General features: G+C 42.5%; 1 protein-coding gene across 1 annotated transcript in view; it reads right to left on the reverse strand.

Annotated features, from left to right (window-relative positions):
• IRSp53 (Insulin receptor substrate 53 kDa) overlaps positions 1-16,022 on the reverse strand; it is a 219,873-nt gene that overhangs the window by 69,862 nt on the left and 133,989 nt on the right. The window contains exon 4 of the mRNA XM_076373565.1: positions 13,908-14,000. Coding sequence (XP_076229680.1) covers positions 13,908-14,000 — 93 coding nt within the window. The remainder of the gene's footprint in view (positions 1-13,907; positions 14,001-16,022) is intronic.

Here is a 16,022-nt window from a genome sequence, read left to right on the forward strand (position 1 = left end):
CTCGGTAGTATTAAACGCGTCTCAAATCCTGTTTCTCTGTACTGAAAGCTGTCGATGGGATTGGCTGGACTGTGCTTCAATTTACCTTATTAAGACTGTACGCACTCGCCGGTGATTCCGTCTGCTATCGATACGCACTGTTCCCTTGCTACGAGATTAAGGCCCGGGATTATTGGTGTTCCACACTAGTCTTTGTACTATCCTTTTTCCTAGGAAACGAGTTTAGAGTGATTTAAACCTCGCGCGAAGCACTAGAAACGTTTTAAGTATCTTACACTTCGCAGAGATTAATTCAATGAAAATATATTATTTTCAAGGCGGTAATATCGAAATTAACCCTTTGCACTCGACAGTTTTTCACTAGAAATATTCAATACTCTTCGATGAGATACAGACGATGTTGTTTGAAACTAATTAACGAGGAAACATATAAATTAAGAAGGAAAGTTATTTTATTTCAATATTCCATATATTGATGCATCATACAAAGCTTAATGTTATATATAAGACTTCATAATTTTGCAAATCAATGGGAAAATATATCGTTTAAAAATAATGTACCTTCAGTAACTTCCTAACGAAACATTTCATTGAATTATTCGATGTAACATTCGCGAGAACCTACGGCGAAAAATGTCTCGAATAATTGGCTCGCGGCGTGTCTTCGTAAATTAAAATATTAATGGAATAATCACCGGATGTTACGTCTGTTTCAATTTTAATATCCCAGGCGGCTGGTATCTTGAACTCGTCGCGGGTACGTCGGGTTTTTAGTGAAATTCCGTGAGCTCGTTAAGCGTATCGCGACGGGCAAATTTACAATAATTTCCTATTAATGAAATTACTCGACGCGCGCCGATTGTTTGTCCCCCTTGTTACGCAGAAATCCGCGTACGAGTAATTGCAGAGAAAAGCAAGCAAACGAGACCAGCGTGAACTTTCAAATAACCATCGCTAACGTACGCTAACCGCGCGCGCGCGGCCCTGTGTTTGTCGCAAATAAATATTAACAATTTATACCAACAATGGGGTATCGGTCGTAAAACAGGCAGGCGCGTCTTGTTAAACAAAACCCTATTGTAATGAACACCGCTTATTAATACTCCTATTAAACTCATATTCTATTGATGCACGCCGATTTCGATATTTATACGTACACTGATTTATTTGTTCCAATTCATTTATACTGTTTAGTTAACATTTCCGACCGTACACCCGTCCTTCGGTGTATCCTGTTGTTCCATTAGCTTGTTAATTTCCCTTCTCAATGGAATCACGTTTCCATACGTAGAAATCAATGAATCTTCGAAGTAGTCACTACGAAATTTCATTATCAATGCACCACAATAGTATCGTTATCTTACATATTTTATAAAAATTCATAAGTCGATGGCAAGCATGATCGAACACAGAATAATACAAACAAAAAGCAACGCCGCGAAAACTGCAACGAAAAACATAACAACAAGCGTGTTATTCGATCCACTATTACATTTCCCATTCGACAACAGACGTTCCAGCGAAAAAGCCACGGTTACCCGACGATCCCTCTCCGCTCCGTAAATCACAGATTCACCTCCCGCCGTTCAAGGTAAGAACATTTGCGCCCCCGTCCGAATAACAATTTGCCAGCCGACGTCAGAGAATTTCCTGTAGTTCTAAGAATTAATATCGAATCTCTGACGACAATCTCGTTACGCTTTCGAAGGGTGGCGGACGGATTTTCAACGGAAGGAAATTCGACGTCGTTGAAAAGGCGGGGAAACACGATCGATTCCAAGGAAGAACGAGCGAAGAGAGCGAGCGAGAGCGATGGGGAGGGCTGGGAATCGGGGAAGAGCGAGGAGCGAGAAGATAGGGCGGGATAGGAGGGAAAAGTCGCGATATTGCCAATTTCGCTATCACGCTTTCATTTCGGCGCCACGCCGCGCTAACATCGTGAGCATCGAATTTTCGCTTCACGCCCGCCACCCTGCCGGAACGGCGGGAGGGTTGCCGGCTACGGGGGCGAGAGGGGGTGCGGGAGAAACGAATTTTCCCCGCTATCATCGCCTCGGCTTGCTATACGCGTTCTCGAATGCGTTATGTTATGGTAACCGCGCGTAAGACGTTCCGCTGGATTTCCGAGCCGACGTATGCCCGGCCCGCGTGATTTATGGAAAAACCCTGACCCGGTTGATAACGGGTTCCCCGGCGGCGCAACGGGGAAACGCGGGACGGCAGGTGGCTGAATTTCCGATCAACGATCTGTGAAAGGGCCGCCGTCATCTGTAACGCGGCTAGCGTTCCGGTGAATATCATTTTTCAAAGGCTCGCTAACTGTCTTTTGAGTCGTCTGGCTTGAATAAGCTTTGTAGGGTTTGTTTTTGTATTGTTCATGTGTGTTGTAGTTGAGAGATTGTTGGAAGATGGAATTTCGTGAATTTATGTTTGAGATGTTTGAATGGTTCGTTGTGGATGTTGGGATTTCAGGTGAAGTGCGTTAAATGATCGGGATATTTATTGTGATATTATGAATATTTTATGAATATGTATGTTAAGAAGACTTTGTTCTGGTGTTGATTAATGTTTCGAGAAACGAGCGTTACAGTTGATAATTGAAATGACGGGAGCAGCGAGGAATTAACGAAAAATTTCGGCCGCATTACGTTGAAATTACAACGCGGGATTCGATAGCAAACGGAGCGACCGGCCGCTCACGTAGCGCGCAAATAATACACGGAATGATAAATATTTACGTAGCAAATAATTCGACGGGAAAAGGGGGCGGCGCGGCCATAATTAAGTAAAATTGGGACAAATGCGGGGGAACAGTATATTTTGCGAGCAAATGAGCAAACCGGAATATCCCGGACAAATGCGCGGTAGCATAATTTAGAAGATAAACACGCGAATGTAAATTTCGAAATTGGAGACGCGCCCCCGTAAATCTTAATATAATAGATAAACGGAACAGCCGATTTCCAATGGAGCCGCGAACGCCTCGAGTGAAACGAACGCGAATATTAATTCCGTGACAATTTTTCAGCTGATTTGCGCTTGTCCGTCTTAATTGATCAGCAAATGACACGTGCCTGGACAATTTAAGTCCTTGTTTTGAAATATAACTGCAAGTTGATATCAAAGAAATTTGGAAAATTAATTGATCTGCACTGCAGACAGTCTTTTGTAAAAAAGAGCATAATTTTTATATTTTCTCCTTCGAACCAGCATTAATTTATTCCTATCTCTTATCTAAAATTCATGTGCAAATCACCTCTAGCTTAATGCAATCTATACGATACACCAATAAAACCACTATAACTTCAAACAGACTAATTACTAACGTATTAAAAAATTCCCACGCATTACTCAAGGACTAATAAATAAGTCCTCGACATTTGAGTTCGATGTATGGAACAGTTCCGTTAAAAACCGAGTCCCAAACGCAGCGTGATATTCCCAGAGTCAGAGGACTACTTAAGAATCCCGATAAAGGAGAGATTTCGTGGAAGACCATCGTGCATAATCGGGGTCAAAAGGAAAGTACTCAAAGAAGGATGGACTATCGATCGACTTACCGATGAATCTGTCGAACACGACTTTCCAATCTGCCGGCTGCGGCACAGTTGCAAACGAGCCGCATAGAACTCGGAGCGTCGCCGGGATAAATCCGAACGGCTGAGCCCGAAAATTAAAATTAGAAAGGATTATCAGATCAAACGTTAGGTGCTGACTGCAGCCAGCGCGAATGAACCCGGCGAGGACGGCTGGAGATTTGGCGGGCTGATTGAACCGAGTGGCTCATTAAGGGAGACTAATTATCACGTCGAATCGTTTCCGTCGTACTTCGAGTTTCTGGGATATTCAACGGCACGATACCTAACAGCGAGGATCCGGGCAGTTTTATTCGTTAATCGGATATTCCCTAATTATCAATGGATTCGTTTGTAAATGCAACGCTTTCCGATATTAATTTATCAACTTTCGAGTATTATAGTAGCTTCAAAACTTCACTATGTAGAATATCAACGTAACTGTTTCATTTTGAATTATATTAATAATTCATTTCTGTCGCGCGACTAATGAATCTACGTTTCGAGGAAATTAAAATGCGTCTACATTATACCATGAATTTATACGTATTACCTCCATGATTGATGAATAAAGTATCGGGATAAATAAAAATGAATTACCCGAATGATCGAAGATGAAGCATCGTTTGCTCCCGTTGCAGTAATTGGCGAATACGGATTAATTAACGTTCCGACGATGAGTTATAACCTTTTAAAATTCCCCTATAACTTCACGAGTGCATCTATCAAAAGTTTAATTAATTTATAATTCAGTTTGCGTATTGGTAAATCAGTTTCCTGAATGATTTCTCACAGAAATGTCTTTGTTACCATTGCGAAAACGTCGATCAATTAAAATCAAACGCTTGATCCGTCTAGTGTTTAGCGTTATCTACTTATTTCCGCGAGTGATCGTTTCGAGTTATCAACTCTGCCGGCGGATCGATCACGGCTGTTTAACTTCCGTCAGCGATAGGTGATGAAGCCGCTGCGTTATTAAAATATGCGCTGTTCAGGAGTTCCCGGACGTGCGGCGTCAGCCAAATTGCAGATTCGAGTGATCGATATCGACTACAAGCCGCAACGCAGGCGGCCGATACTCGTCGAGCCTCCGCCGCCGAGAATCGGCCGGGACGCGTATTACGGTAACTCGATTTACCGAAAAGCTCAGTCGGACGTCTCCGGGCCGCATTTAACCTCCCATTGTGGCCCATCCGGCGAACGAGGCCGGGGCACGGCCTCAAAATCTGCGCTGTTTGAACTCGTCGATTTACTTATGGAAATTGCGGCTCGCCGTCTCGAGTGCAAAATACTTTCGGAAATATTGACCATCGGATACCGATCTTTGATCTGGATCACTGGCAATTGTTCGGCCGACGGGTGAACTTTCCCGAAGACTTCGATTACGGATGACCGGGTCGCTGAAGCAATTAAGTAAACGACGAATAGATGTTGAAGTTTTCAAGCTTCCTTGTCTCTGATTAAACTGTTACGGAAGCAGTTATTTGGAAACGAATTTTACCGGATTATCTAGCGAAGTGTACATATTATTGTCGACAGAATATTGCAGAGTTCGATGCATGAACTTTTTGGGAATATTTCCTATAAAAGCTTCACTCGCGCCCGATTTCGAAAGAGAACGAAGCTGTTTCGTTTCAATCGCTTCTACTTTCTATCACAACTATCTCAAGAAATTTCCAAAATGTTCTCAAACTTCCTTAGAAACCCAGAAGATACTTTAACCCTTTACTGACGAATGTTCCTCGAAATATAGAAAACCTTCGGCTAAATTATAAAACGATTGTTCAAACAATACGGAAACGTAAATATCTCTCGGCGTTCCAGTAATTAGATCATCCTTCTTCGACTTGTCCCAAATATTAAACTTGGTCTCCTCTCCTTCGCAAAGGGTTAATCCGTAATCCTATTGCGCAACAGTCATCGATCCAATATTTCCCACCGCTTAATCGAATCATCCAATAATCACCAGGCGGGGCGGCGACCCCGAAAATCCGAAGGAAGCGAAGTAAAATCGCCGAGTCCCGCCGCAAAGGGAAGAGTTACGCCCATTGAAATAATTAAAAGTTTAATACAGTTCCGCGGGAGGTCGGTCCACGGTGTGTCTAAATTGAACGAGTTTCGCGTTTACGTATGTGTGCGCCGGTCCTCGCAGTTGACAAAAGTCCGTCGATTTAAACTCGACTCGCCTCGGATTCCTCGGCGGGGAACTTCGAAAGGTTCGTCTCGGAACGCGGCAAAAGGAAATCCCCGCCGGTCTATTCGGGAGAACGCCACTCGACGGCAAACAGTCGACGGAAGCCGAAACCAGTGTCGCCAACAACTCCCGGGACGGCAGCGGGAACAATCCTGGTAGACAGTCGAACGTAACTCCTAACGTTCGATTAATCAATTCCTGAAAAGCAATCGATACGGGGCTGGGACCGGCTCGCGCTTACAATACGACGGAAAGTCCTCCCGTGGAACTTCGTCGGACCGACGTGAAACGGAGCACCGTCACCTGGCACGAACTATTCGATCGAGTGGAACGAGCTTCGTATTAACATTCTTCGGGATACCTTGAATCTTTTCGAAACGCTTTATTATTTCACGCCTTGACGACTGAAGCGATTGACAAATTTTTGTGTACTGTGTTGTTGACGATAATTGTGAAGCTGGATTAGGTTTGACGTAAATAAATTCTAATTGAACAATTACATGTTATATAATGATTATTTTAGATTGAATTTAGTTCAATTCAGTGTTTTCACGGTTTCTTTTCAGTTATTCAATGATTTACTCTTTTTCTAGATTAAAAAGGCCTTTTATAGCTGAGGAGTTTGCTGTATAATCATTTCAGAACATTAATTTTATAAATTTTCTTTTGAACTATCTTCTATTCACTAGTATCTTGTACTTAATAATTATAAGACGTAATTATGAATGCTACTTAACACGTTTCGAAAGTGCATATAGACATAGTCTGATTTTGATAAAAATATTGGACCGACTCCTCATCGAGTCATGTAATATTCAATAAACGTAGTAATAATTCTTTCAGCGTTCACTTTCACGATTCAGATTGAGCACTTTCCCGGCTAGAGGAAGCGCCCGGCGCCCGTGTAAACTGAAAGTTAACGAGATCTTCATCTTCCGTTTGCATTCTTCTGCCGGAAGCATTTTTCTTCAGGATCGCCTCGAGTGGTCGAACTTTTTAAACCGTGTTTACCGGAATCTTCGTTGGTCTCGCTGTAATGAGATCTCTCTTTGGGATATATAAAGGAAAAAATTGTTTTACCGGTTTGCGCGGAATAAATAGACCGTGGTATTAAATTCATGAGTGCCTCGAGTCGTCGGAAGTGCTTACTGTCAGTGTTCGCCGGTGTATCACGTGGGGCACGGGTATTTTCAAGTTACCGGTAGCTATTAAATTTAATAACGTTATTATTCGACCGATAACATCCTAAAATCCGTGGCAATTAAAATCATTTCATCTTCCACCGCGGCCTTCGTACATTTCACCGCATTCTGCTCGATTCTTTCGTTCATCATAATTCCTCGACAAAAGAAGATTAAATCATTCTCGCTAATAATTCCATCTCCTGGCGCACAACTCGAGTTTAAAATAAAACCCCAAAGAGCGATATTAAAACTATAACAAGACCCATCAATCTTCCATAATTCCTGATTAACCACAATCAGCAGTAATACATTCTTCAAAATCAAATCAAACACGAATCTATTCGTGACTGAACTCTGCACTCGAAAGTTCTTCACTAGAAATATGCAACACTTTCTAATAGGATACAGACGATCTTTGAAACTAATGAGAAAACATATATGAATTCAGAAGGAAAGATATTTTATTTCAATATTCCACGTATTGCATTATACAAAGCTTAATATTATATATAAGACTTTATTTTGCTGTATCAAATCAAGTGACTGAGAGTCACCTCTCGAGTGCAAAGGGTTAAAAAGTCATCATAGATACCCAACGCATTAGCCACAATCTAGTCTATCTCGTCAAAAGTGGAATCGAACGGTTGAAAATAAGTTGAAAGACACACGAGTACAGAACGATCAACCAAAATCGATCGAACGAGGGAAAAGTTGAATTTCCTATCTAATTAGCTAAAGTTCGGTGGACGCGTGTATGCTCCCCCGGAAAACCGTCCGGAAAACCGTCCGGAAAATATACTCTCGATTGGGTATCGGATATCGAGTGGCCAGCCACGCGAACGGTAATGTTTGTTGTTGTTTGTTGCCCGATCCGCTATCCGCGGAGCGTGTTACAAGATATCCGAAACTTTGTATTACTCGATCGACACGGCGAGTACAAGCAGACCGGGACCGGGCAGACCGTGGGGGTGGAGGCGCTGTTCCGAAACAATGGGAAACGAAAGCAGCGGCGCGTAACGGAAAAAGCACGACAAACGGGCCAATCGGAGAAACTTTCGCCGGGATAATTGGAGGGTGGAAATGTGTGTCGGCGTGCAGGCGCGTTCTTTTGTTCCACCCTCCGAGTCAAATAATCAACCGGAACTGCGTAAAATAACATTGTTAACTTCGCATTGTTCCCTTGTTATAATCACGCTTTGTCGATCCCGTTATAATCGCCTCGTGATCCCTTGCAGACGACAGAGTCGCGGTGACAATGAGAGAAGATGACAATTCGGAAAGAAAATAAGGAAGAACGTGTGTCTCGTTTATTCATTTGCAGACGTAAGCAAAATCGTTCTATCCGAGTGAAAATTGTATCTAAAAGTGTGCTGTAGGAATGTTAATCCTTTGATGATTCTTTGAAACGAAACGTTAAATAGATGAAGCTGAATTATATATCTGCTTAATTACTGAAACGAAGGAAACGTTTTTCAACGGATGAAGCTGAATTATATCATTTGCTTGATTAATAGAAAAAAGGAAACTGATGATCTCTTGATGTGGGAGTAATTAATCGTTTGTTTGAGATTTAGTGTTTCAAATATGAATCTTCGAAATGTCGACATTCCTCCGTAAAGGGTTAAAGGTATAGGAAATTGTTACAAGAAGGGCAGAGGATTTGATTAATTTATACTTACTTGGTAAGTAGCTACTGAAATTAGATGAAACCGAAGACATAATGAGACAGCTAGGGACACGGAGACTAAAGTTATTCGGTTCCTAAATAATCTAAGGGGATATGCGAGATTCCGGCATACAATTACGCGTCCCTAATGAAAATTGAGTTCGGCTAAGGGTGGAGAGAACATTTAGTCAACATCGCCGGCGCGGAAAGTTTCGTGGGCGTCTCTTTAACGAGTGCAAATTGGCGTACACTGGAAAACTGCCAAACGGCTGAATCGAGGTAATCAGATATTCCAGCCCGGTGCCCATCGATTGTTGTAAGAACCTCCGAGTGTCTTCCGAGTGTAACAGTTTCCTGATGACACTGAATTTTCCTAGGAAGTTCTTTCCTGTTTCAGTCACGTGAAACAAGCGTTTCGCCGAGAGACGTACAGAGAACTACGAAATCACACTGACCCACCTGATTACCGAAAATCGATGAATTATCATTTTCACGATAAATTAATATTGTTATATCGAAGATGATTGCATAATTGTCGAGCAGAAAATGGAGAACATAGGTTTAATTTTCGAGAAAATTCAGTTGTAAAGCATGACGAATATTTTTGAATTTGCAAAAGTGGTACCTGTATAATGTTCCAAGTTTTTTAGATTTTTATTGTGATGTATCTAATTATGCGAAGGAATAAAGGAGCTCATGGAATACTTTCTTAAAAATACTCGTTCGTGTTTTCCGTTCCAGCACGAAAGGTCATAGGTCGATCGTTGTTAGTTCTATTACCATCCCCATGAATATTAACAGCAAGGCGACCGAACCACGATTATTTTATGGTCGGCCATTAACGATCACCGCAATTTCGTTACGATTAACCAGAGGACGCAGCGCGGAAGAACGAACGTACTTAACTTCCATCGTAAAACGAGAAGATTCACCGACTGACTAAACCAACTGCACGTTGCGAAAAGAGAAAAGATAATTGTACCACGATCGCCTAAATAAAATCACCAATTTTTATTTCGACATTTCGACGAGATGAAATATTCATATTTGCAAGACTAAGTTGCAGACAAATGATTTAATCACTCGAACAGTAAGAGATCAGCGCGTACCCTTTTTTCTATTAATTAAGCAATTGATATATAATTTATCTTTATCTTACGAAGGTTTTGTACATTTCAAAGAATCTTCGTCCTCAAGGGCTTAACCCTTTGCAATCGGATATTTCTTCGAGACTAATTCGAAGAGAAGTCACAGTACATTGAGGAACAAAGCTTTGACTCCAATGTTTCACGTATCGAGGCATTATACAAAGTTTAAATTAAATATCACATTCTACATTTTTACCGTGTCAAATCAAGTGATGACTGAGAGTCACCTCTCGAGCGCAAAGGGTTAATTATCGTCGTAGACGTAGAACTGCAGCGTTGGCTCCGGGTTTTGAGTGCAATATTAAGTGTTCTAATCCTCGGCGTGTCCCAAATAAATAAGAGAATCGCTGCCCGCGTTCCGCTGGGCGGTTCTAGATAGCACAGAGTAATTATACGAATGTATTCCGCGGATACAACGGTATTTTCAAAGATAATACGAAACGAGTTCCCGAACCTGCCTACATTGCATCATCCCCCCACCCCGCCGCTGCCGGTTCCAGGATGCTGGCCGAAGTTAACTGCAATCGGTGGTCTGGTAGAATATCCGAGGCTCGGATATAACCCCTGTTAACTAGATACGAGACGCCCCGGGGCACCTTCCAATTTAAGCTCTGCCCCGCGCGCTGCCCCGAAATAGGGTTACCGCATTATTATTTGTCGTTTTAACCGGTTACGGGTTCCGGTAAGACGGAGGTATTATTGTCCGGATAGCTCTCGTTATCCGGGAATATACCTGGGAACCGTTACATCGATCGTCTTCCTGATAACGCTATTTAACGCGCAACTTGTTAACAGGTGATTGATCTTTCAGAAATAGGTAGCTTACGTTTGAGGATATGTTTTCTTAGATTCAGTAATTGTAATTAGAGTGAACTGTTTATGATATTAGGTTATCACTGTGTTTAATGGTAAAAGGTTGTTTGTTTAGATATAGGGAATTGATTATTGGAATTATCAGACTGAGAGACTAGTAACGGAAGATCTAAGAATCATCACTTTTAAGGGTTGGAATGTTTAGAGCACGCGAAATCTGCTTCTGTTAAATTAGATAGAATGCTAGAACACTAGAGACTAAACTAATTTCTTGCTTCGAGTAATTAAATCATTCGTTTGCAACGTATACAACGCGGAAGCTCGATCTCGGACGTCACAATCGCAAAGGGTTGATAAACCAATTATCCAACGATACATCTCAATTTCCCAATCCGTTTCAACTCCATGGAAGAACCAAAATCAAAGTAATCCTTAATTCCCAAACATCCCCGAGACGAAAATTCCCAGTACGCCCGGCATTCCTCGATCCCCTAGTATCGACGGTAGAAATAACAGAGACGCGAAAGAAATATTAGGAGCGGGAGGAAAGCTTCGCGCTAAACATCCGCGGCGAACGGACAAAACGTGCAGGTCCCCGGCGTGGAAAATACGGGGCCAGCGAGAGATTCGAGCGATTCGTTCCGGATCGAATGGGATTTTCCGTTTCCGTTCGGAAAACAAATAAAAGTTCGGTCGCACTTCGGCTGCTTCCCGAGGCGGCCGCTTTCCCTCGGCGTGCCTTTCTTCCTCCCGCGACGCGGGGCCACGGAGGTTACCGACCCGGACTTAATACGTACACTTATCACGCTGCAATGATCCTGTTAGCAACTTTTTTCCGCGCCCCGCGGCCCGCCCGTTCGTCTCACCCCGCGGGCACGGTCGTTCGCGGCGTAAGACAGGCAGGAAAGGAGAGACGGTTAAACGGCTGAGCCTTTATTGGCTTTGGAAGCCGCGGGAGTGCTCTCTTGTCCTGGCCGCTCCTCGCCTCGACAGGTCGAGCTTCTAAAGCAGGCGAGGGAGCACGAAGAAACGAGGGATGAGACTGCCACCGCTTAGAATTACCGTAAGTGTTCGTTTGTTAAGCGGAACCGAGCTATTTACGCAGACTCGTGATTAACGCTAAAATTAACGAGCAACTCGAGGTATCTCTGAGTTTTGAGAAAAGTTGGGAGATATTTATAATTTATGGGTACCTTATTGTTGTGTCTGTACAAGTAGATTTCACAATTTTTCGCGAAAATTTTGTTATTTGAATACTTGCGGACTGAAGATTCTGAGATGGGTTAGATTGACTGGTAGAACAGATGTTAATCTAATTTTATTTGAATATTTCAATTGTAACGATGTTTTTATGGGAATTTAAGTGTCAAGTTTAGTTGCAAGTAGATTCTTTAGTTAGTGAAATGATTTTCGTGTATGAAATTATCTAGGGTTGTTAGATCTTGTTAAAGCAAGGTTTGATTTAAATTTAATTCTAGATATATTTATCTATTGAAATTAATGATTCGATTATTAGTACGAGTTAAAGGGATCGCGAATTGTAATAATTGTTACGTTCGAATATGAAAGGAGGCAGGGTTCAAGCGTTCGTCGCATGTAAGTGTTAACAGAATTTCGTCGGGGCGAGGGTTGACTCGAGGATCCCACCCTAACGGTTCAGAATTCGCTTGAAAGTCGGTTCGACTGCGGTCCGGTTTGCGACAAAGCTTGACTGTTTAACGAAGGACACGAAGAACCGAGTGGTTCGTTTAATTTTCGAGAATGGCTGCTTGCCCTCGTGGTTATTTTAGGAGTACTTTTTTTTTCTTCCCCGCGCCGAACACTTCAGACAAGTAAACATGATGTGGAGGAGAGAGCCATGTAAATGAAGTCATTGTTCCATTATTCTTGATTAAAAGAGGGCCGACAGAAACGAATGGGAAGTGTGTTGGGGATGATAAGTAGTTTATTGTAAGGCGGCGTTTTAATTAATTATCGGCCGGCTCTTATCCGCATTCTATCTGAAAGCCAATTTATATAGCGAGCAATACTTTATTATCCAATTTCAGAGAGCCGTCAGTGAGCTCACCTATAGAGTGTAAATTATTTTCTAATTTTTCCTTAAGAAATTATTTTATTTCGAATATGATTTAATATCTGCGTTATTTTATTGTACGTGAAAATTGACATATCAAAGTCTTATCGAAATTTCGTGATAATTAATAGAAGTATTGAATAATTCCAATAGAATGTTATTCTAGTTCCAGAATGCTTAGGGTAGCTCATCGAATCACGAGAAAAAAAATTATTTCTATGGTTCAAAATATTTTTTAAAATACCAGATATCGTAACTAATATTAATTCAAAAGAAGATTCGATCTCAAGGCATCGTTTTATCTCGAAAAATGTCACATCGGTTTCTCGGTTCGCCGATCGTCGATCGTGCGAAATCCGGGGATATTCGAAAAACCCAATAACATCGAATTCCGAAGCAGCGGCGTACGCAGCGCGGGTAATAATTACCAGTAGCAATTAAAAAACGCGACGGATATTTTCAATCGCGGCCGCTCGATTTTAATTGTTCCCCGCTTTTCTATTAATTTACAATGAACACGACGGGCCCGCAGTCGGATGGTCGTAATTGAAATAATTACCGCCGCGACCCGGCCGATCTGGTAATTAAGAGACGCATCGGGACGAAGACAAAGTCGGCATCGGCGAGCCCGGAGTGAAAGGGGAAGGGAGGAGGGACGCCGATGAACGCGAAACGATGGGAGAAGAAGACAGAAGGCAAACAAAACGAAAAATTCCGCTTGAAATTCAAACGGAGCCCGGCCGATCGGGACAAACAAAATTTTCCGTCGACGATTCGATGATTTATTTGCCCTTCTAATGACGCGTGTCGCGCTAATTAATTAACCCGCGAACGCGCGTGCGCCGGTCTGCCGTTTAAGGACAGAACGACTCGCGTTTGTCCGCCGATAATTGGGTGACAAATTTTAATTAATTCGCCTGTGGTGATCGTTACGAGCCGCGCCAATAAAAAGAACGATATCACGTGTCTATACGTATTCTCCTTTTTCTCCTGTTGATTAATTACGAATTTTCAATTTTTTTTTATCCGGGGTTGTTTGTAAGAAACAACGTTAGGTAAATAGTAATCCGATTACATCGTAGGATGCTTTAAATAAAACAGTTGATTGAATTGCGAATAATCTGCTACGGTTCGGTATTGTTGCCAAGCCAGAATTGAAATTGACGTGATCACACGGAGTATTTAATTAATGATTGACGAGTGATTATTAATGCGCGATAATAAGAAAATCGCGATTAAGTTAAATTACTCACCGACATCCTTGGAGCCACCCCATGTACCCAGTTGCGCCTGCAGTGCTAATTTCGACAAAGCGTCCACGTAGACCCGGGATGCGGCTGCGGCACCTGGAGAATAATTAAGCAGAGAATTATACATACTCGTCGAACACCGGATGTACCCATTCTTTCTTTCATTATTTCTTTTCGCTCTGCCTGTATCTCCGTGTCAGCCTCTCTACTGCCACTTGCGCGCGATTCCGATCATAATTCAGCCCCTGTTCGGTTTAATTAAAAGGGAGTCTTAATTCGCGCCGACATTATATCGACTCGCAGGGAGAACGAGTTTGGTTTCATTTCTTCGTAGAATGCGCGAATATCCTTTGTCGTTTTTCAATGTCAATTAGAGTTTAATCTCAGATTGCGATCTTCTTAATTGATGCGAATGTTTAATGACGGTTCGAACTGATTTATATAGAACTTATATCTTGAGACGAAAAGGTCACAAAAGATACAATCAAGATACGTCTCAAGACTCGCGTTCTTAATTTACTAGCAAAACTTACTATTTAATCAATTAGTAGCAGTAATATTAATCTCTCCATAACATCGTGCTTCCAAATGATTACAGTTCCCGAGGAGAACCTCCTTTCAGCGAACCCCTATTCAATAATCTGCCCCGCGAAACAACAGTAACTCGGAATCGCATTCACAAGCTTGAAATGCGCCGCAGCCGTTCTTTCCCCGCGAACATAAAATTCCATTCCGGCTCACAAATGACCCTCGCCGTTGCTATCTCACCGGTAACCTACTCCAAATCTCCCTCCGCCAAACAAGAAATCACAGCGGTAATTGCGGATTACTCGAAACATCGTTAACTTTCGCCTTGCCCCTCGCAACCCTTCCGCAACGGTACCGTCCAGCGAGAAGCGCGCCCCTTCAGGCAGGGGGGCAGCCCGAGAAGGGGTGCCACGAATAAAAACACCGTTAGGAGTACTCCGTTTATCAATAAAGAACGATCATTTGCCGCGAAAGCTCCTCGTTAAAACCTATGGTGCAGAAAAATTGGGACGCCGTCTGCGAGGGTAGCGCGAGAGGGTTGGATCCGTGGAAATTGGTGGTGTGCACCCTGTTTCCTACGCCGGAAAATCCCTCATAAATACGAGAGCTGTACAGCTCGCAACTGACCGCGGGAGGAAGAAGAAAGGAAGACGATGAAACGACGGGGGTGCTCGGACGAGAGGGTGGGAGCGTGCTGTGTCTCGGAAGGAACCGACTCGTGCGAAAGGCACGGGGTTTGTTTTATGGCTGGCTCGACGGTGGATGGTCTGTTGCCTCTCGAGACCGGAATACGTCCGTCCCAGGCAAGAGTGGATGCTCCGGATTTAATTGTTGCCAAAGAAACGAACGGCGAAGGGTAAATATCGACTTCGGAGATTTCCAACGGAAATCGAACACTTCTCCGGAGGAAGGGGCTTTTTAGGGAAGGTCTTTTTAACCTCTTGCCGTACAATGACGAGTGAGACTCGTGAAGAGGATTTATAGACTAATTTAACAACAATCGATGTTGTTCATTACCCACGGATCAAATCAAACAACTATTTTGCTGTTATCATTGTATTATCTTCAAATCAAATTTCCACTTGAAGTAGAGTGGACAATTTTGTTGCTTTTCTTCCAGATTGTCGATAGTAAAATGGTACATGAGCTTAGTGGCGAAAGTAAAGAGTACGCCAAGGAGTTAATTTGTACGCGTGTGAGTTAGATGAAAGGATTCGTGGGGGTGTTTTTTAGGAACGGTGATTTGTGGGTATCTTTGACCTCTGGAACATTTGGAATTCTGTTGAGATTTGTTTATTGGAATAATCGTGGTAATGTAACTTGGCGTGTTGCTTAAGTTGGAAAGTTGAGTTCGAATGATTCTTTGAATATTTGAAATTTAAAGTTGCAGAGTCAGCTATTATAATTCAGTGAGAAAATGTTACGACTGCATTTAGGATTCTTGAATTTTATTTCGTTTTGAAACTACATTCCTGAAATTTTAGGGAGCTTCTGTCTCGAGAAGTTTGCGAGGGTAGAGAAATCATCCCTTATTTTGTACTACGTCTTCGAGTGAGTCTCTCGAAGGACTTTCCGCCGGGACGAAGGGTT

The sequence above is a fragment of the Nomia melanderi genome, chromosome 14 (genome assembly GCF_051020985.1).
Source record: "Nomia melanderi isolate GNS246 chromosome 14, iyNomMela1, whole genome shotgun sequence".
NCBI classification, from domain to species: Eukaryota; Metazoa; Arthropoda; class Insecta; order Hymenoptera; family Halictidae; genus Nomia; species Nomia melanderi.